This window comes from Lemur catta, chromosome 2 (genome assembly GCF_020740605.2).
Source record: "Lemur catta isolate mLemCat1 chromosome 2, mLemCat1.pri, whole genome shotgun sequence".
NCBI classification, from domain to species: Eukaryota; Metazoa; Chordata; class Mammalia; order Primates; family Lemuridae; genus Lemur; species Lemur catta.
In genome coordinates this window covers 120,739,646-120,766,584 of record NC_059129.1, presented here as the reverse complement: position 1 = coordinate 120,766,584, position 26,939 = coordinate 120,739,646, and the positions used below count along the sequence as shown (strand labels likewise).

The 26,939-nt window shown below is 35.9% G+C and overlaps 1 protein-coding gene across 1 annotated transcript in view; it reads right to left on the bottom strand.

Annotated features, from left to right (window-relative positions):
- Positions 1-26,939, bottom strand: part of EYA4 (EYA transcriptional coactivator and phosphatase 4) — a 241,911-nt gene that overhangs the window by 204,611 nt on the left and 10,361 nt on the right. The window contains exon 2 of the mRNA XM_045544398.1: positions 8,770-8,866. Coding sequence (XP_045400354.1) covers positions 8,770-8,802 — 33 coding nt within the window. The 5' untranslated portion in view covers positions 8,803-8,866. The remainder of the gene's footprint in view (positions 1-8,769; positions 8,867-26,939) is intronic.

Below are 26,939 nucleotides of genomic sequence, written 5' to 3'. Positions count from 1 at the left end.
CCTCAGCCAGCAAGCCAGCCTTCTTCAATCTTGGGGCTCCTCCTCCATCATCACCCTAGGGCTTCTCACTGCCTCAGCCTCAAAATGATATGAACATCATTCCTCTTGTATTTCATGGGCCAGAAATAGTTATATGGCCCTGTCATAATGTAAGAAGACTAAGATGCACCAGAAAAGAGGAGTCTGAGACAAGGTTAGTGAAAACACAGCAATGTCTCTGCCACCATGTCTAAAAGTGAACCCCCAACTATTCCACCCCCAACCTGTTCCTCCCACGTCATCCCATCTCAGTAAATGCCAACTTCATCCCTCCCATTGCTCAGGACAAAGACCTTGAAGTCCTCTTTGACTTCTTTCTTTCTCTTACAATCCACATCCAATACATCAGCAAGTCATCTAGTTCTACCTTCAAAACATATGCTGAATCCAACCACTTCTCACCACCTCCAATGCCACTTTGTTCATTTTTCATCTGGATAGTTACAATAGCCAGTCTCTGCTCTTGTCATCATAGTCTATTTTCCAAATAAAAGCCAGAGTGGTAGTTTAAAAACTTAAGTCGCATGATGTCATCCCTAAGCTCAAAACCCTCCAACGGCTTTACATGTCCCTCAGAGGAAAGGTTCAATTTCTTATAATGGCCTTAACACCCCTACACAATCTGCATGCTTCTACCCCCATGCAGATTACCTATGTGGCCTTAACTCTGCCTGTTCTCTCCCCCACTGCCAGCAACACTGGCCTCCTTCCTATTCCTTTTTTTTTTTTAGAGATGGGGTCTGGCTCTGTCACCAAGGCTGGAGTACGGTGGCACTACCAAAGCTCACTGCAGCCTCAAATACTGGGCTCGAGCAATCCTTCTGCCTCAGCCTCCAAAGAAGCTAGGATTACAAGCACACCACCACACCCAGGTAGTTTTCTTTAAGATTTTTCATAGAGACAGAGTCTTGCTATGTTGCCCAGGCTGGGCACGAACTCCTGGCCTCAAGCGATCCTCCCCCATCTCGGCCTCCCAAAGTGCTGAGATTACAGGTGTGAACCACCATGCACAGCTTCCTTCCTATCCCTTGAATATGCCAGGCATGTTCCCACCTCCTGGTTTTCTCAGTTGCTGTTACCTCTAACTCAAACCCACCTCCCCAGATACCCACATGGTTCACTCATTGACTCCCCTGGGTCTTTCCACAACATCTTCTCAGTGAAGCCTCCCTGAGCACTCTTCAAAAATTGCAGCTGTCCTCCACCTAGCTACCCTACCCCCAAGCACTTCCTACCCTCCTCCCTGCTTTATTTGGGTTTCCTCCTTGCACTTATTACTATCTGACATACACTGTCAGACATATACTATCCAACATTACTGTCTCCCCCCTACTAGAATATAAGATCCACAAGAATAGTTATGGTCCATTTTGTCCACCAAGTATCCCTAACATCTAAAACCATGCTTCAAATATAGCAGTGCTCCACAAATATTCACTGAATGAATTAGTGGTAACTATCCAAAACTCATTTTAAAATAACTGAAGAACAGAACTTAATGTAATATCATATAATCTTCGCTAAACTAAAATTTGGGGGAGGATAGGTATTATATTATGTTTATCTTTTAGTTCTCAGTTTAAGCAAAGTTCCTGGAAGAGAGCAAGAAAGCTCTAAATATTTATTTAATTGAATTTGTTAAATTAGTATTCAATGTTCATACATTCTGCTACCTTATGACTGCCTGCTAAAATATTTACTAATGAAGATTGTGCAGTAAATTTGTAATCATGGTGAAATAATTTACATTCCTCACCAAGACCCATGATATTTAAAACCTTTGATCTTCATTTAAATAAATGAAGATCAAGTTGAGTTTTAATGTATTCATTCAGATTCTGGAAAAAGACTTTGTGAGTTCACATCCCATCAGTACAGCTTTCTATCTGTCACAACCTAGAATAAGACATCTAAATTCAGCTTCACTGTGCCCTTCTGTAGACTAGGGTTATGACAGGGCCTACCACATGCGGCTGTTGTGAGGTTTAATGAGATGAGTTATATCGGCGCTTAGCATGGTGCCTAGGATTGAATGTTGCCTCTTATCACCAGTGAATGTTTGCATTTGCTGTATACCTTACAGTAGAAGATACATGAAATTCATTTTTCTCTATTTCTCAGAAAATTCATGCATAAAAGAAAAGTATTTCTATCATAAAAATTATTTTAATTTTAATTCCTGAAGTGGAATTATTGACCAAACAATATACCATATGTAGGTTGTAAATTCAGATAAGATATTTTTGGTATCCAAAGATATCACAGCTCTTGTTTACATCTATACTATCCAAACTAACAGCCCAGCGATCCTGACAACTACCCAGTCCAGAATCAGCAGGTATGAGGCTCTGGTGCACCCTTCTTCCTTATCAAATCCATGGCAGATCACAACAAATCAATAACGTTACTCTTCCAGTGAGTCAGGATATAACCATAGCTTCCTTCTCAACACAGGCAGCAGGTACCAGCTGATCACGGTTGAAAGAAGAACCAGCTAATACTCCAGATTTTGGGAAATGACATGAAATCACAATCCATATTCTGTATAATATGGGGCTCTCCTTCTGTATGTATCATGTGTCTTCTAAAATTTGTAAAAAGGTTTTAACAAATCAGATGTGGAATCAACCCAAGTGCCCATCAATTCATGCATAAATGGATTAATAACGTGGTATATGTATACCATGGAGTACTACTCAGCCATAAAAAAGATAAATGAATACCTTTTGCAACAATCTGGCTGGAACTAGAGACCATTCTCCTATGAGAGTATCTAAAGAACAGAAAAACAAACACCACATGTAATCACTATTAAATTGGAACTAACTGATGAGCACACATGTGCACAAAGGGAAGCAAAACTCAGTGGAAATCAACAGGAGGGAGGGGGAAAGAGGGTTGGGGCAAAAACCTACCTAATGGGTACAATGAACACCATATGGGTGACGGGCACACCTATAGCCAAGACTCAAGCACTGTAACCTAAAACATTTGTACCCCCTTAACATTTTGAAATAAAAACTTAAAATTAAAAAAAAATAAAAAGAAGTTTGAGCACAGTATAATCCCCTAAACTCCGTGGAGGTATGGACTAACTATAAGTAATATAGTGGAGCTATATGCAATTATGTGGGAGAAAAGCCCATGACATGATAGTGTGTAGAAAACAAGAGACTGAAGAGAAATGCATATTCATTTCATTTTTATTAAAAAATAAAAATACCATGTACTTTAAAAAAAAGTTTTAACAAATCAATTATAATTTTAAAAGGTCATAGACAATAAATAATGAAATTTTGCCAAATCCTCACTAATGCAACAGAAAAATACAAAAATTCAGAGTTAAAAAAATTACTTACAAAAAGAGAGTAAGTCTTAATGATTAATAAAAATTAAAATATATTTAATGTATCTACTTTGTAATTTCACAGTTTAGATACTCTATTATAATAACTGCAAAGTCAAGCTGTAATTGGCAATTTGTAGTTAACAATATTTATGAAATTGATTCAGCTTTGAGCAGAAGTCCATGGAACACTGAAGTATGTTAGTCAATTGGATGGTATAAAAATTACATGTCGTAAACATAATTCTTTTTACCAGTTTAAAGGTCAAGTTCTTCCAAACAGAATTGGAGCCTCAAAAAGAATAATCCAACTTTGTTTAGATCTAAATAAAATACATTTAAAATACTGCTCAAATTGAGTTAGAGTACCCAAGAACAAGGCAACAGAATAATAGGATTTTTAGATTTTGATGATGCCATATTATAAAAATGCAAAAATGATTTAAACTAAAATTAATCAAAATAATTAATTCTAACACAGTACACTGCCAGATATTGGTGATTGTGAAGTTCTATGTCTAGATTATAAGTCTAATGGAGTCTTCAATTCTGTACAATAAATAGAAATCGGTCCAAATGGCTCAGACAGGGCACAGGTTTTAAAGATGCGTTAGTGGCTATAACCAAAGATATACCATAGAATCTCTAAGAACAAAGAGCTGAGGAATAATCAAAGTCATGAAATATTCTAAGGGAGAACAAAAGACAGATAAAAAGAAATTCATTTATTGTATTAGCTCTAGATTTTTAATAGACATTAAATTAGCATGTTTGGTGCAAGCAAATAAATACAATTCATATCTACAAATGTATGTGAATTTCCAAAAATATTACTGGAACATATAATATGTAATATGGATCCAATTAGAATTGATTTAGACCTCACTAATGGAAACATGCCACCAATAATATAAGTGAATTGATTTAGTAACATTGTAGAAATATGTAGGAATATTCAGGCCCTTAATGTATAACATTTAGAGAATTTAATCCTACTGTGAACTGTAACTTACTCATTTTACTTTGTTTTACTTAGTATTCATTAATGTTTTATTTTATAACATATAATACTTAAAATTAATAAACCATATTTCTTTTCAAACCTTCCAGCTTGATAATTAATTTAGGCCAGACTCCATCTCACTTTGATATGAATGTTTTAGAGGAGAAAAAAATCTGTAGTAATATTCAGCACCACCAAAATAGGACTTTAAAACACCTCAATCTGTAAGGATATCACAAAAGGTATAAAAATAATAAATATTGCTCATCCTTTATTTGAATACAGAAAATATAACACATTTTGCAGTATCAAGGGAGACATTGCTATGGATAACCTAGATTCATAGCCATTTCTATTAACAGGAACAACATTTAGTTAAAAAGTATAGTAAGCTATAATTAGCTATAACTTAAACTGCTTCTAAATAATTATGAAGCTCTAACATAGAACTTCAGACAGATTTCTGAAAGTTAAATGATATTTTAAATTGCTTATATCTTAAAATTCTCTAGAGCCGCTAAGCCAGACTGCAAAATAAAAGCCAGATATTATGTAAAAAAAAAATTAAGGCAAAACTTTATGTTGATCATATGGCAGTTAAGCTAGTGTTACATCTTATGTGCAATTTTTAAAAAAATTTGAGTCAACTATGAATTCATGAGTCAGTAAATTACTCTGAGAATAACATCTTGGTTTTCTAAAATTTGTCAGGCTATTTAATATGCCTCACTAAAAGTCTACAAAAGCTTTTGAAGAAAACCCTTATTGAACATCAGTAAGAATTGCACTAAGAAGCAAGCGTACACGATGAACAAAACCCACCATTCCTCTTAAGTACTTTATAATCTAGTGGAGAGACAGGCAAGTAAACAGATAAGGTTTCAGCTGTGTGAGGTAAGTGCTGGGTTAGAGGTAAATGCCAAAGGTCTATGGCAGCACACTGCAGAGGCCCCTGACCTGGAGTGGCTGACTCAGCATGGCTGATGAGGTGGGGAGAAAGGAGTGAGCCTGAGGAGCTGCGCAGAGCAAAACCTAAACTGAGTCTTCAAGAATTACAAGTTATCCTGGTGGGGAGGAAGCTGCATCTGGGAAGAGGCTGTATAGTACTTACAAAATGCATAGAAACTCAAGAATGCAGATGATTCAGGGAACTGATAGAAACCAGAAATAAGACTGAAGACATAAATAAGCATTAAGCCTTGTGTGCCTGACTCCACACTTGAGCCTCTCACTGGAGGGCAAGAAAGGTGATGTCATCAGGGATGTTTTCGAAAGACAACTCTAGAAGCAACTTAAAGCAGAACAAGACAGTCAGGAGAGAAAATAAAGATCCAAACTAAGGGAGCTAGAACAAAGAGAACAGCTTTGACACATACTAAAAATTAAGAGTGAACAAAACGTTGAGATGGGGGTTGGAGAGAATGCCTACCTGTCTTATGGTGTAACCTACCCAGTAGCTGGTAATGTCATTCACTGAGATGGGTAATACTAGAGATGAAAAGAAAGAGAGCAAAGCTGGGAGAGAGGAGAGCTGGTGAGTTTAGTTTGCAGCTGCTGAGTTTGTGGACCTATGAACTTCCAGGCAGGGATGTCCAGAAGGTAGTTGGATATGCCAGTATGAATGAATGAATGCTCATGAAACAGCATCCAAATATCCCAACTATTTGTAACAGTAGCTAACATTGATTGAGTGTTCACTCTAAGTGAGGCATGTGTAAGCACTTCATATAACATCTTTTTATTATCCTCCCCACTCTGTAGAGGAAGAAGAGTTTAAGTAATTGCTCATTGGTTACAAAGTATTTAAGTGTCAGGAATGTCTGATCTTACAGCTCAAGCCCTTAACTACCATACTATGTTGCATCATGCAAAATCCATTACAGGTTTTAGGGCCAGATAAAAGTGCCTTCAAGTCTAATCTCTGCTATTTAACAGCTCTTTGACCTTTACACTCTCTAAGCCATAGTTTCCTCATCTGTAAAATGGTAGCCTTAAAAATCACATTGCAAGAATATGGTAAGGATTGGAGAAAGTATAAGGAAAATGCTAGATGCAGTTTGTATGTGACATGAATGGTACCTACTGTCGTGTCTAAGCTCAAAGAATCTGAGTAAATTCCTTTTCATCTACTATGAACTTTATTTTAATTCCACTCATATTTTTTCCATACTTAATAAATGGTATAAAAATATCATTTTCAAAACATTTTGTGACATTAATATATTCTGCAAAATTTAAAGTCATTTAAAGATTTCATTCAAGTGGAAATCATTGCAATGTTAAGGGGGTGATTCTTATGCTTTTGACATTTCTATAGAAATGAATGCCACAATAAGAATAACCCAAAAGTGATCAGGCATGTTGATGTTATCGAGAGAGCTTTGGACTTGGAGTCAGAAGACCTGTGTGAAGTCCCAACTCTGCCACTTACCAGTCATGCCAACGTGGGCAAGTCATTTAACAGTTGTAATGAGATGAATAGTTTAGTCTACATGTTCTAAATCAAAAGTCAGTAAATGGATTTAAGCTGAGAGGCTAGGAAGGTCACCCTAGATTCTGGTTCTCAAACCTGGCTGCACACTAACATCACATATATATTTTTAAAATCATGAGCTCCATGACCCTAAAATATCACTAGAAGGACATCATATATGATTCACAAGTTCTGGGCTTCATTTTGCAAAAGGTGATATGAAGTGTCTTGGGTAATACCTCATTCTAATGTTAAATGTAAAAATACATGCTCTTTAACCTCGAATGCATTGAAAGCAAAAATTCTTTCTTGAGTATATACACACCCGAGAGTAATTAACAGAATCAATCATCCTAGTTTACTGGGACTCTGCCTGCTTCTAGCACCGAAAAGTTCCACGTCCCAAGAAACCCCTCAGTCTCTGGAAAACAGGGACAATTGGTCACTCTAACATACATACACACACACTTTTATGTAACCCTCAGTGTATCAGAACAAAGTAATGATCAACAGTATTTCTCCCATGAAGAAGCATCACTGCTAAAATGATGCCAGCCTTCACTGTTGACCATTCAGGTACCTGGTCACACTAACAGACCTGTGATTCCAGAGGGATTCATGAACACGCAATGGCATGGGTAAGAGAGACAGCAGTCACGATGGCTATCATCCGTTTTGCTGAAGTCCACACTATGAATATTTAAATACAATAACCAACATTTTTAAAAAATTGTTTTAAAACCCTTGCCTCCCGATTGCCATTTTTGTCTACTTTACTAAAAAAATCACACATTTGTTGAGGAATAACATCTCTACCATTTGACAGATTTCATAGTTATTTAGCATTGTAAGTTTTTGTTCCATTTTATTTCACATAATGATGCCATGTGAAATAAATAATACTATATAATAAAAAATTAGATTATGGTCATGTCTACCAAAGTTAAAGACATGGTTACCATTTCTTTTAAATACAACATTCACTACAAAACAAATTAAATTAATTTCAAATAGCACGAGAACATATATCCCTCATTATTTTAAAATTAAACTCATCATATATGCCTTTTCTAGAACCACATTATTATAAACAAGGATCTTTTCCTCAGTTGCCAGATGGAGACATTAGACTCCCAAGATCAAGTCATGATCACACAAGCTAATAAAGAACACCATCCGTCTGTAGAATACACTCTTGGCACGTACAGGTCTTCTTATTCGTGACATCAGTAGTTATCTGTGTGCAGAAGAGCTGAGGCAAGAGTTTCCAGTAGTGCGGGAATGTGTGGGAAGCCCTCCCACTGCCTCTAGTTCCACACACTAGACTCAGTGTCATGGAGACACTACTAATGAGCTAGGAGGAAGGGCCATACGTATAAAGTCCTTCCTTTTGGGAAATCAGAATCTTATAAGGATTATTACCAATCTGGTGCATTTTGGGTCCTGCAAGGAACCAAACAAAATAAGAAAAGCCCTTGAAAACTGCGATTCTTTCTATCCTTGACATGAGCAATAGGCATGCCAATAATATATTTTCTCCTTTTATGCTTCTGATACCCAACAATATACGAACTATCCAGTGTATCTGAAATAAAACATGATAAGGGAGGTGTATAAAATTGTTTAAACTGTCTAAAACATGCAGTGTGATTTCAGCACCTTAGTCTTTTTATTACCAGCTTTCCAAGCAGAGAATCAAGGCAGATACCAACACATGACATCAGTATTAAGCAGAAACCGCATAAATCTCCAAAGGTCTGTTTCATGGCCTTGAAAGAGAATTCAAAAAGCATCTAACAAATATATTAATAAAAAACTTATGTCTTACAATATATTCCTTTTAAGTATGATTTTGAGAAGTGTTACTACAACTTTTTTCAGCAAATCTGAGACTGAATTAAGACTTACTGATTGTTCATTTAAATCCTGGGAGTCTTCCATGTGGTTTTCTCACTTCTCCTGCCACTCCCAGTAGAAGCAGCTTTCCTCAATTAAAAATGACTCTCTAAAACAAAAAGATGGAAACAAGTGGAAAAAGAAAAGGTTATATATTTTATTCATTTGTAAAATTACCAAAACATATTAGTCAGCAATTTATAGAGTATTTTTTAAAGAACAAAATTCATTAATATTGTCCCCATATCCGATATAATTAATGATCTTGAAAATAGTATTGTGGTAACACTGAGATATGTAAACAGCTACTTATGAATCCTGGAAATAAACAAAAATATCTGAAGACAGCTTTAGAGACACAGTCTGCAGTAAACAATTAGTATACTATTTTGCTGAAAGAGGTCTGTCATTAAGCAACTGATGGATTAAAAATTAAGAGTCTGAATTAAACACTCACTTTCAAAAGTACTTAAAATAATTTGAGAAAATTCACTGTGTACTGTAATATGATAGTTTTCTCTTACAGGAAAGTTTGTCTGAACTACCAGATGATCATTCTTCACTTCTGAAGAATATAATTTTATAAAATACACGACCAATTTTTTTTTAAAAAGTGATTATGTTAAGGAAGGTATTACAAATGAAGGGAAGGACAACTGGTCAATAAACTATGGAGAGATAATTGGTTAACTATTCAAAAGAAGTTAATCTTTACTCCATACCATACAACAAAAATTTTTCCAGGCAAATTAAATAAAAAAAAAACTCTTAGAAACACAGGCATGTATTTTTTAATTCCCAGATAAAGAAGGATTTTATAATAGTAGCAATAGAAGACAATGCAAAAAGGCTAAACATCCTGAATCCTCACACACACACACACATAAGCAAAATTAAAAAGTATACAAAAATCTAGAAAAGATACCTGCACAAATATAAAACACAATGGGCTAATATCCTTAACACACAAAGAGCTCTTACAATTCAAATAGGAAGGCATACATACACTATAGAAACATGATCAATCACCACAAACAATGTTCAAACTTGCAAGTAAATGAAATGCAATTTAAAATTGCAGTGATACATTTCTAGTCCTTCAAATTCTAATTTTAAAAAAGAAAAAAAGTAAAAGAATATGAAAAATGAAAAAGATATTTAGATTAAAAAGGTGTTTATCATAGGCACAGATATAGATATGAATCATTAAAGTCACATTTCAAGAATATTTAGTGACATCAAATGTTTCTGAAAATATAATTTTAAGTGGAAAAGAAGTATTCCAATATATAGAAACAATTGATTACCAATTCAGTTTATTGAATATTCAATAACACAGGTGCTTTGTTCAGTTTTACATATATCCATTTACATATTCCCCACTACAACCAGGTAGACATGGCCTGAATTTCTTTTCTTTTATACTTTACAGTATTTTCTACAATAAACTTGTTACTTTCCTTATTAGAATACAAGACATTTTAAAAATTATAATACAAGGGAAATTTAAAATGTAAATTTTAAAATGTTTTATGCATATGCAAACATGGAGACACAAATCAAAGGTGTTTTTTTCAATCCTAAGAGTTAAAAGTCAGAAAATGGCAATGGTAACTTACATGTACATAATGCTACCGTCTCAGTGAGATACTGATTAAAAATACTTCAGAACTAGAAAAATGTCATTTTGAAGAAAAGTACAATTTTAAAGCACATATGGAATGGGGGGAATGGGTTTTGAATATAGGGTGGGTTATTAAGCATAGTGAAAGCTGTCACAGTACACATTTGGATTCAGGAAGGTAAGTGGGCAGGGAGTTCTAGATATAAAGGTGGTGTTTTTGTGTTGGGGCAGGGGAGGCGGGGGACTGAGACATGGCAACCAGAAAAAGTCCAGTTTTTGCCATTAGTTCATATGTCCATCTTCCTCCTCCCACTCTCCCTCTTCTCATTCTGATGGACCGGTTCCTCCCCAAACCTGGGTCTGGTCCTGATTTGTGCTGATCCCTTGCTTGCTTCTCCTTTCCTAGCGGACCACTGATCCCTGGTCCTCTGCACTGCTCACAGGCCTGGTGACCAGCACCACTCTGGCTCAGGTTCACCTTGGATACAGTGCACACCACAGTAAGTGCTGGCCACTAGTCCAACCTATGCTGACCTGCCCAAAACTACCCACCGGCCCACCTCATGTAAATCGTGGCTGACCACCTCCTTTATAGCCCCTCCTCACTACCTGGATAACAAATGAGCCGAGTGCTCTCTTAAAGGGAAGAAGGAAGAAAGAATCTATGTCCCTTCTTTTTTTTTTTTTTTCTGAGACAAGGTCTCATTCTGTCATCCAGGCTGGAGTGCAGTGGCTTCATCATAGTTCCCTGCAACCTCAAACTCCTGAGATTAAGTGATCCTCCCTCCTCAGGCTCCCAAAGTGCTGGGATTACAGGCATGAGCCACCGTGCCCAGCCTGATGTTTGTTCTTATTCTAATAGATAAATGGATAAAAGTAATGGTAAAAAATACTGTACCAGATTACAAAGGGAAGGAACAACTGATTTGGCTACATAAAACAAACTTCTGCATTTCTGAATATAGAAAAAAAGCTCAAAAAATAAAAGGATACAACAGATTATGGAAAATATCTTCAATATTTTTATAAACATGACTATATGTATTGAGAACATAGAAATTGGTTAGGAAAAGTTTAAGGGCCCGTTGAATGATTAGGTAAGAACAGGAGACTACAATTCATTATAAGAAAGTGTAAATAATAAACAAACATAAAAAAGTATTTACTCTCACAGTTACTCAAATATGTAAATTTAAGCAACAATTATACATTTTGGATTGTTGTATACATATTCAATTTAAATATTATCAATATTTAAGTATTGATAATACCCAATGTCAGAAAGAATACAGTGAAAATGGTGTCCTCAGTCATTTGCTAGTAACAATGTCAAGTTTTCTAACACTTTTAGAAAGTAATCTGTCACTGCACTTTAAAAGCTATAAATAAATATGTTCAAACTCTTTTATCAGGTATTGACTTTCCTAAGGAATAAACTTTCCCCAAAAAAGCCACAAGGTTTTATTCAGGATAAAAACTAGAAACAGCTTCATCTTTGTAGTGGATTGATTAAACAAATTATGATCAATCAATTTAATATATTGATAATTTAATGATCAAAAAAGTAATTATAAAAACATGGAAAAGTGAAAACTGTTGATTGTGTATTAAGTGAAAAAATCAGAACACAAAATTTTAGCTATGTTAATGTACAACTAAGCATGCATTTGGATACTGATTAGTAGGAAACATTAAAAAATACAAATAATTTGATAAAGAATCATATTTTGGTTTCATATACCTCCATTATTATTGATTTTGTCATCTGTGCAATAAGCAAAATTTTATTTTTTCCCACTATAATACAGGAGCACAAAGTAAAACCAAATGATGTTAAAATGGTTTTACATTTTATCTGTAGCAACAGATAAAGATACAGCACATACTGAAAATGGATTTTCTGAGAAGATTCTTTCTCCAAGTGGCCTCTGTCACTTCTACAGGTTAAATTTCAAAGCCAGAGTAACTTTTTCAGGAAAGGCAATTTTTGTATTATTTACTGAAGTTATCTGCAGGACCTAGCTCAGTGTCTAGCACATTTTAAGTGTTTAATAAATATTGATTGAATAAAGCATATGATTAACGACAGATGAAAATGTACATAGTATATCTTATGACGTAAATGAAAAAACTGGAATAAACACCTAGATAATTTAAGTTTTGAAAATTCTGTCTCAAATATATGGCTATTTTAGGAAAAATCTGTTTTGTCCCACATTTTTCAGGTACATAATTGGCTTCACTTTAATTTTCACTTTGATTTAGGACAATAAAAATAGAAACTTTCAGAGAAGCATTATTTGCTAACCTGGACTGTTTTAACTTTTCAGAAAGTTCAATATTGAGAATGAGTCCACCAGGTAATTTCTTGCTAACCTGACCTAACAATAAAATATACTTAAAATTATTATTGATACCAATTAAAATTATTGTTTATCTACAACATTGTGTGTTGCATTAGTTTCCTAAGACTCCCATAAAAAAGTACCACAAACTTGGTGGCTTAGAACAACAGAAAGGGCAATATACGTAACCTAAACTTATGTACCCCTATAATATGCTGAAATTAAAAAAAAACCCAAAAAAACAGAAATTTGTTCTCACAGTTCTGGAGGCTAGAAATCCTAAATCAAGATGTTGGAAGGTCTACGCTGCCTCTAAAGAATCCTCCTTTCTCTCTTCCTGGCCTCTGGTGGATGCTGGCAATCCTTGGCATTCCTTGGCTTGTAGGTTTATCACTCTGATCTCTGCCTTCATCATCACATGGTGTTCTCCTCATGTGGCCTGCTTCTATGTGTGTGTGTATGTCTCTGTGTCCAAATTTTCCTCTTCTTTTAAGTACACCAGTCACTGGATTAGCATCCATCATAATCCAGTAAAATCTCATCTTAACTTGATTGCACCTGCAAAGACCCTATTTCCAAATAAGGTCACATCCACAGGTAGAGGAGTTAGGACTTAAACATATCTTTTAGGGGGCACAATCTACCCACAACACATGTGTACAATTATCACATTGAAATTATTTTTAAGATGTGATCAAGGTATACATGTAATAATTCTGGAAAGGATACATAAAATTAAATTAAGGAGACTGATCATCAGGAAAGAAGTGATAATTTTCTAGAAGGACCACCATCTCAGGGCACTGTTGCTAACTCAAGTGAAATTAAGACTTCAGGAAAGGTATTGGAGCATAAGAGAATTAAGCCAAAACTTGCCTTTCTTGGTTAATAACCAGTTCAGAATCTATTTCATGAACTGCTGGAGAGTTATTTGCATCAATGTTCCATGTTACAACATAATACTTTGCTTTATATTTCCTTGAAATTTAGATTAATTGTTACTTAGCTTGACTTTTTATGGTAACATGAATTTCTTTCTTTGCCAAACACGCTAAGGTACTAAAATATTATGAGCCTAGTGATTTTATATTATTGAACCAAGTAAAACTACCTAGGCTAATTGCAAACACAGTATTATTTTACATCATAATTTACCAATGGTTGTTATGCTAAATCCTTTAACATTTAGTTTTCACAAATATATGAGAAAAGGACAAGAACACTCTTCAAATCAAGTAAGAGAAGTATTACCTCATAATAAAGATATAAAATTAAGGAATAACAGTAACCTCATGCTGTTTTATGAGGCAATAATCTAGTTCCTGGCTATATCTCAAGGCCATTCCTCCAGAAAAGGTAGATTTCCAACAAGAATAATAGAAACCTCACTCATTCCATATTAGATTATTTCTTTTGCAGTTAAGTTTTCAATATATAGACAATTTCATTATATCCTCTTCTTTAAGCTCTTATAAACTCTTGTGTCTTAGAAAATTAGAATTAAAAATTCAACATTTCTTCTAACTGAAATCTGCAATATCAGATTTATATACAAAGTTTTAAGAGAGTTCTCAGAAATGGAACAAGGCACTGTGGGGTGGTCCAGGTGGGAGAGACAGCAAGGACCCCTGAGCCTTAAGAAACGAGATGTTGAAGAAGATTTGAGAAGTTTGTAGAGATTCTGTGATATAGACCTAACCCTCTGTCTTTCTCATCAACCTTCAATAAAAACGAGATTGTGCAGACATGCTTTACCCCAGCTGACGAAATGTGAACGTGAAGGGGAGAGATCTCATCTCTGTGCCAGGGCTGGCATGGGATGGGGGCAGAAGCTGCACACAGGATACCACACCTCTGGGTTATGTACACAACGGCACAGCCTTCCCCCAGTCATCAAGCCAGACACCTGGGCTTTGTCACTGGTGCCCTGCCCACTTGCTCTTATATTCAATACGTTACCAAGCGCTATCAGTACCTCCTAGGTTCTGCTCAAACCCCTCCTTGGTTTCTCTTCTCATTGCCACTGCAGGAGTTCAGCAATCATTGTCCCTTGCCTGGGCCAGAGTGACAGCCACTTAATGGTTTCTTCCCTCCATTCCTGCTCCATGGACACCATGTTCAACAGGATAGCCAGAGTGACAGTTCTAAAATACAGATCTGATTGTACTCTCTTAAAACAGTTCAGAGCTTTACCCCATCCTTAGGGGAAATCAGAAATTCCTTAATTAGTCCTACTTGCAACCCTGGCAGTGCCTAGCAAAAGTACAACTCTGCCAAAAGGTCCCTTGAAGGGTCACCAGGGGTCTGGTGCTTTTGCTCCCTGGCGCTACTGTCCCACATGGGAGTTCTGAGGGATAGGTCCCCTTTCTTCCTCCCCCAGCCCTCTTCCATTGTCCTTGCTATTCCCTCCACCTAGCGCTGGCTTCACATTGTCCTGCAGCCAAAGACCTACACCATGAGTCTCCTGTGAGGGTGCAAGCACAGCTGAGGGCTACATTTGCCTCTTACTGCATTGAAAAGAAACACAAAAGAGGGGAGGAGGAGACTACATTCCCCGACCCGTGCTTGGAATACCTACTATACCCTTAGGAAAAGATTTAAAAATTGCAGCTGCCCAAACCTTTGGTCCAGCCCATGTGCAGACCCTGGGATAAGGAAATAGGTGCCTGTATAGTCCTACCCACGATCCCTGACACAGCCCTGTTTTAAGCTAGGTGGGACATTGAAGAATCTTTGTACCTGTGCAGAGTTGCCTGGACCACGAGAGGGTGCCACTACATTATATTCTAACATTCAGAACTGTTAATCTATTGTTTGCTATCAGATTTTCAAACTGCAAGTAAATTTTCAGAAGCACATTTTATAAAAAAAAAAAAAGAGAGAAAATATTAAGATTTCTTGCATAAGAGGTATATTATATATATAATACATACATATATATTATATATATATATATATATATACACAATATGTATCTATTCCATGGACCCATATTCAGCTTAACCTTTTAGGTAGGTTCCCCAGGTCTTCTCCAATTACACCAAATTACTTGTATTTGATGATTCATCTTGCTTAGGATATGAGCCTGAAAAAATATCAGGCTAGTCCTCCGTCAGTGGCAAAATCTCTAGGATATAAAATTTGGGAGCTTCTTACAGCCATGTTCTATAGAGAGAGACAGAAGGGAAATGACCAAGAAAGAGGAACACGCTGGGCACGGTGGCTCACACCTGTAATCCTAGCACTTTGGGAGGCCAAGGCAGGAGGATCGCTTGAACTCAGGAGTTCGAAACCAGCCTGAGCAAAAGCGAGACCCCGTACCTAGTAAAAATAGAAAAATTAGCCAGGTGCAGTGGTGTGCACCTGTAGTATCAGCTAGTCGGGAGGCTGAGGCAGGAGAATCACTTGAGCCCATGAGTTTGAGATTTCAGTGAGCTATGATGACACACTATTGCACTCTACCCAGGGCGAAAGAGTGATACTCTGTCTCAAAAAAAAAAAAAAAAAAAAAAAAAAGAGGAGTAAAATAAGGATAGCAGGCAAGAAAGTCCTGACAGAATGGAAGCACCTGGATCTTGTTATTCCTGAAGTCTCACTGTTTCCCTGCTCTTCCTGATACTTGGTTGTCCAGTTCTTCCTTGGATTTCATAAGCTATCCTCACAGTCTTCAATTAAATTCTCTTCTTTATATTATAATTGTATGGAAAGTCTAACAACTTATATTCCTATTACATTATTGAGAAATTATAGCTGTGATCAGCTGTCCAGAAGGGCATTGCTTTACAGCTCCTGTGCACCTAGTTACCTACACTGCCCTCCAAATTTCATTACTGGATCTGTGAAGCTGGGTCAGGCACTGGCTGGCTCCAACCACTCAGGCAGCATGCCAGACAGGGAAGCCAACGGCACAAAGAACACCTAGCTCCAATTCTATGGCCAACTGTTCAGAGAGGTGGAGATGCACATTCTTGGATCACTCACATGACTCTCATCCCTGCCGGTAGAAAAGCAAAACAGCCAAGGTGTCCAAGAAACAGATCTGGGTGAATAGTAATGAGCACCTTGCCTGACTTCAAGCTCCTTTAAATGGAGCCAAGCGGCAAACAAAATGCTGAGTTATTTTTGAATTGTTTATAAACACAGAGCATGGATTTTGCAAAATGGTCCATTTAACACCAAATGCTTAATAATAATGGGGTTAATATTTCTCAGGCTAAAAATGTGTAGCAAGCTCAATTTCATGCGAATCATTTGGGTCAGTTCTTCATTTGATGGCAAAAATCTTCCTGTAATTATAAATTATGACCACTTGATTTTTGACAAGCAGGTCCAACCCAGGTTTTCTGTTTTGTTTCTGTTTGCTAATTGTTGATGGTTGTCTAGTGAGCTTAGAAAACACAGAAGTAGTTATGAATAATCTGTCCCAGGGAGACATATGAAAGAATTCTGAGCCTGAGCAACTTTGTTTCCTCTACAGATACTCAGTCAGACTCTGCATACTGCCTTCCCTTAATTCCTGTTGCTCTTCCCAAGCAATACTTTGAAATTATTCTGCTGAGCACTTTGTATACACTGCAATGGTTTATCTAGCTTGCTCTCCTGTAGCCTGGCAGAAGAGAAGTATAGCCTTTTCTCAGGAGTCTGCCTTTTTATCAGCCATAAATTTCTTTCATGTAACATAGGAAGTTTTTTTTTTTTAATGAAGAATATATGACTGTATATATTGCTTAACACACATCTGATGACTTCATGTCCCTCTTGAGGAAAATGTGTTGCACTTTACAGAATTTAAGAATAGATCTCCCAAGTTTAGTATTCAACTCTTGAAACCCTGGAGATGTAAAAGATAGCTTTGCTAGAGGGAATGTAAATTTAGTGATTCCAAGTAAAGACTGGAATGAAACAGATCTGCATGTGAATCCTTGATTGACCACTGGAGAACCGGCTGGCCTTGGAAAAGTTAATATCTCTATGACTCTCTTCATTCACAAAATAGAGATAATAATACTTGCATTATATTTTGTTAGGATTACATGAAATAATGTTATTTCAAAAATATAAACCATTCTGATTACCAGCAAAAGTGGGAAAAAAAAACTCTGCCTTTATATTTTGCTCTTCATGTACTGAATTAAAACATTTTAACATTCTTTGCTGTGCTAGAAAGTATCCAATTTCTTGCACAAAGAAATTGTTTTTAATTTTAATAATTACTGATTATTTTTAACTCTGCTCAACTGCAAATATTATACTAATCAGTGATTTCCAGGTGCTACATTAACCACCTATATTTAGATAGTAGCCAAAAGTCACCAATCTTTTACCAATTTTCTGAACTTAACTAAGTTTATAAAAATGAACAATACCTTGATTAACTTACTACCAATTGCTACTTTTTAGTTTGCCATTCTGTATCACATCAAAGTTGTGATTGGTTCCTTTAGTGTTGAGAGACTGGTAGATCAATAACAGAATTCTAAACGGATATGTGAAAGAAGGAAACACAAAGGAAAGAGCCTTTAGTGTTAATGGGATGCTAAGAAGTTTTAAATTGCCAAAAGCTGGAGTAAAGTACAAAATATTAGAGCATAAAGATAATTGGTTGTAACTATATTTTAATAGCCTTAAAACCAAATAAAGGATGGCATATGTGATATCACTGCAGCAACACATCTTTTTCAGATTTCTGAAAAACAAGATGAACAGTAAGTGAAGGTTGCTGTGATGCGCTAAGTGAGAAGCCAAGAGAATCTACACTGATGTGGTGGCTGAAAGCAGCCTGCAGAAGAGGTGGAGATGAGGACTAATATGAGAGAGAAATCAACAGAACACAGAAAATATATGAATGCAACTAAGGCAAACATTACTTTCAAGTGTCACACCTTAATTTGTTAGAAATTGGTGATATGGAAAAGTCAAGAGGAAAAGATATTTTTGTTTGCATTGTTTTTTATTGTTTTTGTTTTCATTATCTTCATTTATGTGGATGGGCAGGAAGCAAAGGCAAGAGGCAGTCCAAACAGGAAGGGATCTGAGAAGCATGTCACATTTAGTGGAGGGGGACTAGAAAAACTCAGCCCACCATCACACTCAGCAAGGAAGCTTGTTAGATGGGGAGTATTCGGGAAGCGAATAAAAGAAAATAATTTACTTGAGGTAAATCAAAACCTCAGCCTTACACAAATGTAAATTCAAAATTTTTACTGCATCTGTGGTATGGAAACCTCGAGCCAAAAACTTAAAATCAAAACTGACTTTAAGGCTTGAAATCCCTAGATTCCAGGGGAAGCAAAAGCAAAATTGCTCCACAGAGTACAAAAGATTCTGAGAGAAATCTATCAAAAATTTATAAGCCACATAAGGAAACAAAACACAGTAGAGAGAATAGATACAAAAGGGAAATTAGAAATGTGAGAATTTGAGATTATGGAATAATCGAAAAACAACTACATAAGTATGTTTAAAACAATTAAACGGACAGAAGAAATGGAAACAAAAAAAATTGAAGGAACCACACATGAAAAAAATAAATACACAAATTTGGAAAAGAACCATAAAAATGTCTTTTTAAAATATATGCACTGAAATTTTTAAAAAGAAATGAATTTAATGAATTAAACAGAAAACTAGATATAGCTAAAGGAACCATTTGTTAACTAGAAGATAAACTTCTGGAAGTACTCACCCCCATAAATGAAAATGACAAGAAAAAGAATTTTTAAAATAACCACAAATATATCTTTGCTCTCAACTTTTCCATAACATCAATTTCTCAGGAATCACAGTGTGACACCTGAAACTCATTTTTTTTTATTATGCAAGGGAGGCATCCCAATACATAACAAAGTAAACATGAGAGATACATACTATAACAGTAAATTTGATTTATCTAAAGCTAAGTTACTGATTTGAATTTTGTCTACAGTAAATATCAGTTAAGGATTTAATCAAATATGATGCTGTTTGCCTTCTTAAACTTTGAGACACTTGAGAAGAATTTTATTGGTCCAAATTTTTAATTGAGGAATCCAGGAAAGTTTGAATAACTTCTTTCTTCTCTATAAACGTCCCTATAGCATCAGAGCATAAAAATCATTCCGCTGACTTTGTAACTGCATTCCAAGTACGGCCACCTTTACAAAAAAACTGCCATTACAACTTCTATAAATCCACAGACTTTTCTAAGGGTTAAAGTTGTAGGAGTCCAGAAAATAATTATCTCAGATAAAGTCGGTGTTTTGGATCAATTCAATGTTGTGCTTCCCTGATGTATGTTTTGACGTGAAGGGCAAACAGAGAGAAAGAGAGAGAGAAAGAGAGAGAGAATGGATACAAATGGAATCCATAGATTCCTATTTCTTTGTCTAGGATCATGAGGAACATAGAAGTAGGTGGGGTTTATTTTGAGCTGACTATATGAGTCTTTAGGTACAGTACTTGAAGCTTCAAAAATCTACTTTTCAGACCTTCTCTCTGGTCTGCCCACCAGAGCCACAAACCAAATCCCACCTTCACATGTGTATCAGCTGTTAGATATCAGGAGTGGAGTGTGCTATCATTCATGTCACCCTAATCATTTACCTCAAGTACGGTACAGTACCACTACTTAATGAGACCACATCTTTAATAAAAAAAAGTCTGTTTCCCAATAGGAATTATTGGGAAATTCAGTCAGCCACAAAAGCATAATTGCCTAGGAAATGCATTCAATGGAAGGTAGATATGAACTAGGTTGTAGTGCATCATTACTTTTTAATCACTCAATTTTAAATTGACACTGTATTAATATAGATCAGCATTAATGTATACCAAAGTATCACATTTATACTCAGACAACAATGTAATGGAAAACCAATTAGCTGAAATAAAAATTAATGATAAATCTTCAAAGCAGTAAGAATGCTTCTTTGAGAAAGACCCTAGGGTTTTGTTTTGTTTGCTTATTTGTGGAGGACTGAATTACTATTTAGGAAAATTAAAGAAAAAAAGAAGACTAATGGCAGACAGGAAGGTTTGGTCTGCCTAGTATTTGGACGTGCCTGGGCTTGTTTATAGAATCTGTGGGTTCAGCTCCCAGGGGTCCAAGTGCTCTTGGGCCTGAAGAGCCTCCTGGGAAAGAACTCTTCCAAGGGAAGAGCTGGTGAGCTATACAGGGCGGAAGCCAAGTCTGACTCTTAAGTCTCAGGGCTACAAGAAAAGAATAAGAAAATAAACAAACAATAAGCTCATAGAAGAAGGTGAGGGCAGGTGGCATCGCTATGTTCTCTGGGGTCTCTGTTACAGAGTGCCTGTGCTCAAGGAAGCTGCTAGACACTTTCCTCATTTGGAATTACCTGCAGCCCCGGCTGTTGAATGAAAGAGAGGTGAGGTCTGACTTGCAGAAATACTATTTGCTTTAAATATGATCCTTCAAGCTTGGGGAGAGAAACGAAGAGGGTGAAGAAAGCTTGGAAAAATACTGGTTAACTAGAAGGAAAAAGATCACAATACATAAGAAGTGAAAATGTGAGAACTGAAACCCAAAAAGATGACAGAGTGAGAGGCAGAATAATTTGCCCCCCCCCTCGATTAAGCCAAATGTAAAGACAGTCAACTGCAGAGATGTGGACACTCGTGCCCCCCGTACTCTCTAAGGGTGCTGTAGCTTCTCCCGGCCCCCACTCTCCACCCCAGACCCACCTAGGGCTTCAGCCAAGTTCTTGTTCCAGTGCTTGAACAGACACTGCTGTGGCCCACACCTACACAATCCAACTTGTTTTTTAATGCCTTAATTTTCTTTTTCATGATTGTGAAAAAAAATTAGTTTCTTTAAAGAAAATATCTAAGATATATAAATTTAAAATATTACTCATAGTCCCCAAATCAAGACCGTATGTTCCAAAAACATTGATTCTTTTCAAACGGATGAATGAATGAATGAACAGGCAAATGAGTAAATAAGGAAACACTCCTAAGGCACATGCCAGGAAATGGATAACTTTAGTTTCATCAAGTTTCAGACTGAATCAGGCAAACAGAATCGTAGATTTCTACGTCTGCCATGACTCAATGTACAGCTTTGGGAAAACCTTGTAATTTCTCCATACTTCAGTTTCTCACCCTATAAAAGGAGTATATTGCTTGAAATTTAATTCCCTCACAGCAGCGAGAGTTTTGATTCAACATTTATAAAATGCTTTTTAGCTTTTCTGATTAAAAATACTGTAGTAGTTTGTATAATACACTTTCCAAAAAATATAAAGGTAACGGGTCAAATCTGATGTAAAATAATACTTTACATGAGAAATAAATATCAGTCATATTTATTAACTCTCTATTCCATTTGGTAACAAAAAAATTACTTCTAAGAGAAAAAAGTACCAAATTAATATTCAAGCCGGTTGAAGTGTTATCATCATCGGCCTCACCTACGTTGGGGGAAGGAGAGTTGTTTTGTTTTGCCAGGCTACCCCACATGTTTATATGGTAACGTCAGGAATGTCGGGCATGGTTTTGAAGGCCTCTAGCGTATTCATTGGTTTCTGGCATTCTAATGCACTCTACTCTTATAACCATAAAAGTACTCTTGAGTGCTTCTGGAAATATATAACAAATCCTTAATCAATTTAAGAGTGTTTTAACTGCATACATGAAATTTCTTGGGAGGAAAATGTTAGCTATTCTACACACATACAGTACTTAAGTTAGCAAGAGAGTTCCTTCTCAAAGGCACAAAGCAGTTTCCCCATAGTAATATAATTTTCAGTTTTATGTGCATAAGTCCTATTGAATCCCTTAGAATAACAGGAAATTCTGCAGGAAAAAAACCCACAAAAATTGATAGCCATATTTATCCAATGCCAGAGGAATACGTTACCTATTTTGAGTTGGACTATTCTTTAAAGGCACTAGATAACCATTGAAAGTTAACCAAAATCTTAAGCAGAAACTACGGGAACTGAATATTCTGAAGAATTTTCTACATATAAGAATCTAATAATAAAGCCAACTGATCAATATACTTCATTTTAAACCTTTATCATATTACTTTAGCCAGGACTGAAGTAGTCATTTTCTGGATTTTGATGCATTAACTTTTATTTGCACATTAAAAAGATTATAATATTTTACAAGTTTATAAATTAGTAATTGATATGACATGGTTGATATTTTGATATGTGTAATATTTATCAACACATTCAAAATGAAGTAATGTCATTATTAATACAACCCCTATGCCTTTCATCTTTATGTTAAAAAGCCATAGTAACATCTGCAAGGTACTTAGAACTGTGACTGGGACATGGTAGACTCTTAGTAGAATAATAGTAAGTTCTCACCAATCATGAGAGTTAGGACCATTTCTCCTAAAAATTCTGATAAATATTTTATGGTGCTAAGTGAAAAAAAATGTAGTGAATATGATATACACTGATTTATTTCTTCTTACCAATTCATTTAGGAAGAATAAATATAATATTCATCCTTATAACTGAGTGATAATAATTCTTAAGTGAGAAACTAACTATATACAATATAGACTTTTTTATATATATGGTTAATAGAACTATTTGTCCCGATCAGTGGAGTATTCCAATTAACGTATGGGTCTGAAGGAATTTACTACTATAGACATTTTTCTTAACAAGAGCATAAATAATTATAAGGTTAAATTAACCAGAAACTTTTACACTTGGACTTTGTGAGAAAGATGCAAACACTACCACAAAGATACAAAATGTTATAATCTTTTTGAAAAGTATTAATATGTTGGCACCATCTATGCAAAATGTACATACACATTCACCTATTAATTTTACATCTAGAATTTTATCTGCAGGAATTTTTGGCAGATATACAAAGAGATATATAAAAATCATCACTGCAACACTCTTTGTAACAGCAAAAACCTGGAAGCAACCTAAATATATACCAAGAGGGGAACAGTAAAATTATGAAACATAAGCATACATTAAATAGAAGCACCCAAAACTATATGTACTGATATAACAAAAATAGTCAAGATTCTGCAGATTAAAAGCAAGTTTTAAGAAAATTAATTGATCCTATTTGGGATTAAAAATATAAAATGAAAATAAACTACATACTCATATGGTTCCTACATTTACACATATATAGAAAAAAAATGTCTGAAAGGAAGCACACCAATGTATAATTCACCCAGATTTGTGGAGCTGATAAATAAAGTGGGGAAATCCACTTTTTACTTTAATATATCTGTATCTTTTAAACTTTTTAATAAAGTATAACATACATACAGTAAAATACACAAAAGTTGATGGCTATGAATTTTTATTAAATAAACACCTCCCCACCATGCGGCTTGCAACCAAACCAAGATAAAGGGCATGATCATCATTCCAGAAGCCTCTCCTCTTCCCTGCTGGTCGCTCCCCTCAAAGGTAACCCCTATCATGTCTGTTTTAATATGTTACACCAGTGTGAATTACTTGTGTTTAAAAACAATGACTGATCTTTTTTAAAAAACCTTTGCTTTAGAAGCATGAATTTCCCTTTTTTAAAATATTAAATACGAACTCAGCAGTTTATTCAAAGAAACCAATTAAAAATATATCCTGAGATTTTGCAGTGGGCCAGGCACTGAAACAAACGTCTTTTTCTGCATGAATTCGGTTATTCCTTACAACAACTCCATGAAGCAGGTACTGTCATTATTCCTCATTTGCACATCCTGGAGCTATGGCTCACAGCCACTCAGGAAAATACCTGCCCAAGGTCACACAGCTGATGAGTGGCAGAGCCTGGACATACACAAAGGTTGTCTGATTCCAGTTTTTGCGACTCCTTGTCAGACACAAACAAACAAAATAAATGAATGCAACAAATGTAGGGTTGGGAGCACGGAGTGTCTCCCTCTAGCAGGAGGTTCTGTTTCTCACTTTGTTTTGAGTAAATGACTTAATGTCCCTTAACCTAGTATTTCATCTGCAAAATGCAAGGGGTAGGCTGGATTCCTCTTCTGATCTGACTCTCTGATAAATAAAGTGACCCACTAAAATATAGAGCAAATATGCTTCATCATGATGTAGTACAATCATGTACTGTACCACATTCAAAACTGACTCGCACGAGGAAATAAAACCACAAATTCTGAAACTATTGGAAACAATAATCTTCACTTAATGTTATTTTTGGACTTAGGAAGGATTTTTTTATTCCCCCTAAATAAGCAAGTTAGTGGTTTTGAAGGGTCTTGCTCATCTTTGTGTGGAAAATGCCTAAAAACAAACCACTAGAAACTAAACAAAAATTTTTCCTTCCTCAGTTGTGCCTGAAAAAAGATGTAATTTCTCTTACCAAAAGGCCACATATACTTTTAACATATACATCTGGAATTCTCGGTCCCCACATTTTGAAACTGACACAATCACAGAACATGCTTCCTCCCAGATGAGATCCATAATTCCGAGGGTTAAAAATTCTTCAAAATAACAAGAAATTTATTTCAGCAGAAAGCAACCAAAGAGGCCAAAATTTATTTCTGGAGAAAACTGAGAGTATGAAGGCCATAAACCTCAACTAGAAACCTGTCATTTTTAATTTCACTTTATTGAAAATATCAGTTTATGCTGGACATACCTTTTCCTCCACTAGAAAATCAGTAATACTTTGGTACAAATGAAGCTTTCAATAAGTTAGAGTAGAAAATAACCAATAAACTGGCTTCCACGACCATAAGCAAAAGACAATCAGTTTTCCAAAGTGTAAACAGCATTCTTTCTTTGTAGATGTCTGGCCTTAGACCTGTGTGCTTTGAAAATTGAATAGTACATGCAGTTACTTAATTTCTATCAATATGCCCAGGCATTGAGGTTACAGAGGGGAGAAGATATGATCTCACAGACAGACTCACATATAATTAGCCCCAACACAATGTGCTGTTATATTAATAGTCCAACTAAAGCGCTATGGTATTACAGACAGAAAAGAATTAATTCTGCCTGAGACTTAGGGAAGGCTTCCCAGAGGAGGTGACATTCGAGCTAAGCCTTGAAAGATGAGTAAACATTTTGTCCAGGTAGGCAGCAAGAGAGTGCGAGGCCAGCAGGTTAAGGGAGCCAGGGCAGTGGAGGATGGGGGTGCTGAGAGTATCCCAGGGAGAGAAAAGGAAGTGCCTGATCATATTATAAGAAATAAAGCATTCATAAAAATAAGTAAGTCTCACCACATTAGGACCCACTGTACAAAGAATCAACCTGAGAAAATAGATATGTGACTTGAATACTCAAGGGGGTTCCCTGATTTATGAACCCAGGAAGTGCTCATTTGGAAAAACAGAACTTCTGGTTTTTTGGCTGTTCTCCAGTAACTAAAGGGCGAACAGGCTTCCTGTTCAATGTCTGGCATAAAGTGCCTGGATGGACCTGAGGTCTGCCGTACCTTCTATGGACTTCCTGTCAATGCACGGAGCAGAACTCTCCTCCACTGTCCAAAAACTCCGGATTTAAGACCCTTCCTTAAATCCTCCTCCCTCAACTCCTCTGGAATGGCCCTCACCTGTCTCTGGGTTGCCCAGCACCCACTTCATCTCTCTGCTAACAAGTAGCTGTGCTGGATCCCTCTCTTCTTAGAAAACAGAAAAAAAACATTTTGGTCACATACAGTATGCTATATTTGCAGTCACTCTGCCCCCAAGAACACATTTCAAAATTAAAGCATAAATCAAAGGAAGTTGAGAGTGTGTGTGTGTGTGTGTGTGAGTTTTCAAGTATTCTCCCCTGCCTACCTAAGCATCAATTACTGAATGATGTGAAATCCCTAGGTCTGACTGCTTCCAGGTAACATAATTACCTGCCTAATAAAATTAAAGTAAAACTACTAAATTAGTACATATGTGTGGAATTTCAAGTATCTTAGTAATTGCTAATAAGATAAAATTATCTACTGCTTAGAATTCATAATACTACTCTAATCTTACATTTATAATATTAATGTTTCATATTTCAAAATAGTTTTCACATTTAACCCAAAACTGATGTGGGCAAAGTTATCCTCTCTCCTTTTATGTTAACATTATATGTTCCAGTTTTGTTCTTTTCAAGTAATTTTCGAAACATCTTTCATATACACCTGAACTGGGAAGGGGTGGTGCTCAGACTTCACATTTACTTAAAGTCAACTGTGTATCAATTCATAGATAAAATGTATTTATCAGCAGTAAGCCTACACAATTAGAATATAAATGTTTGGAT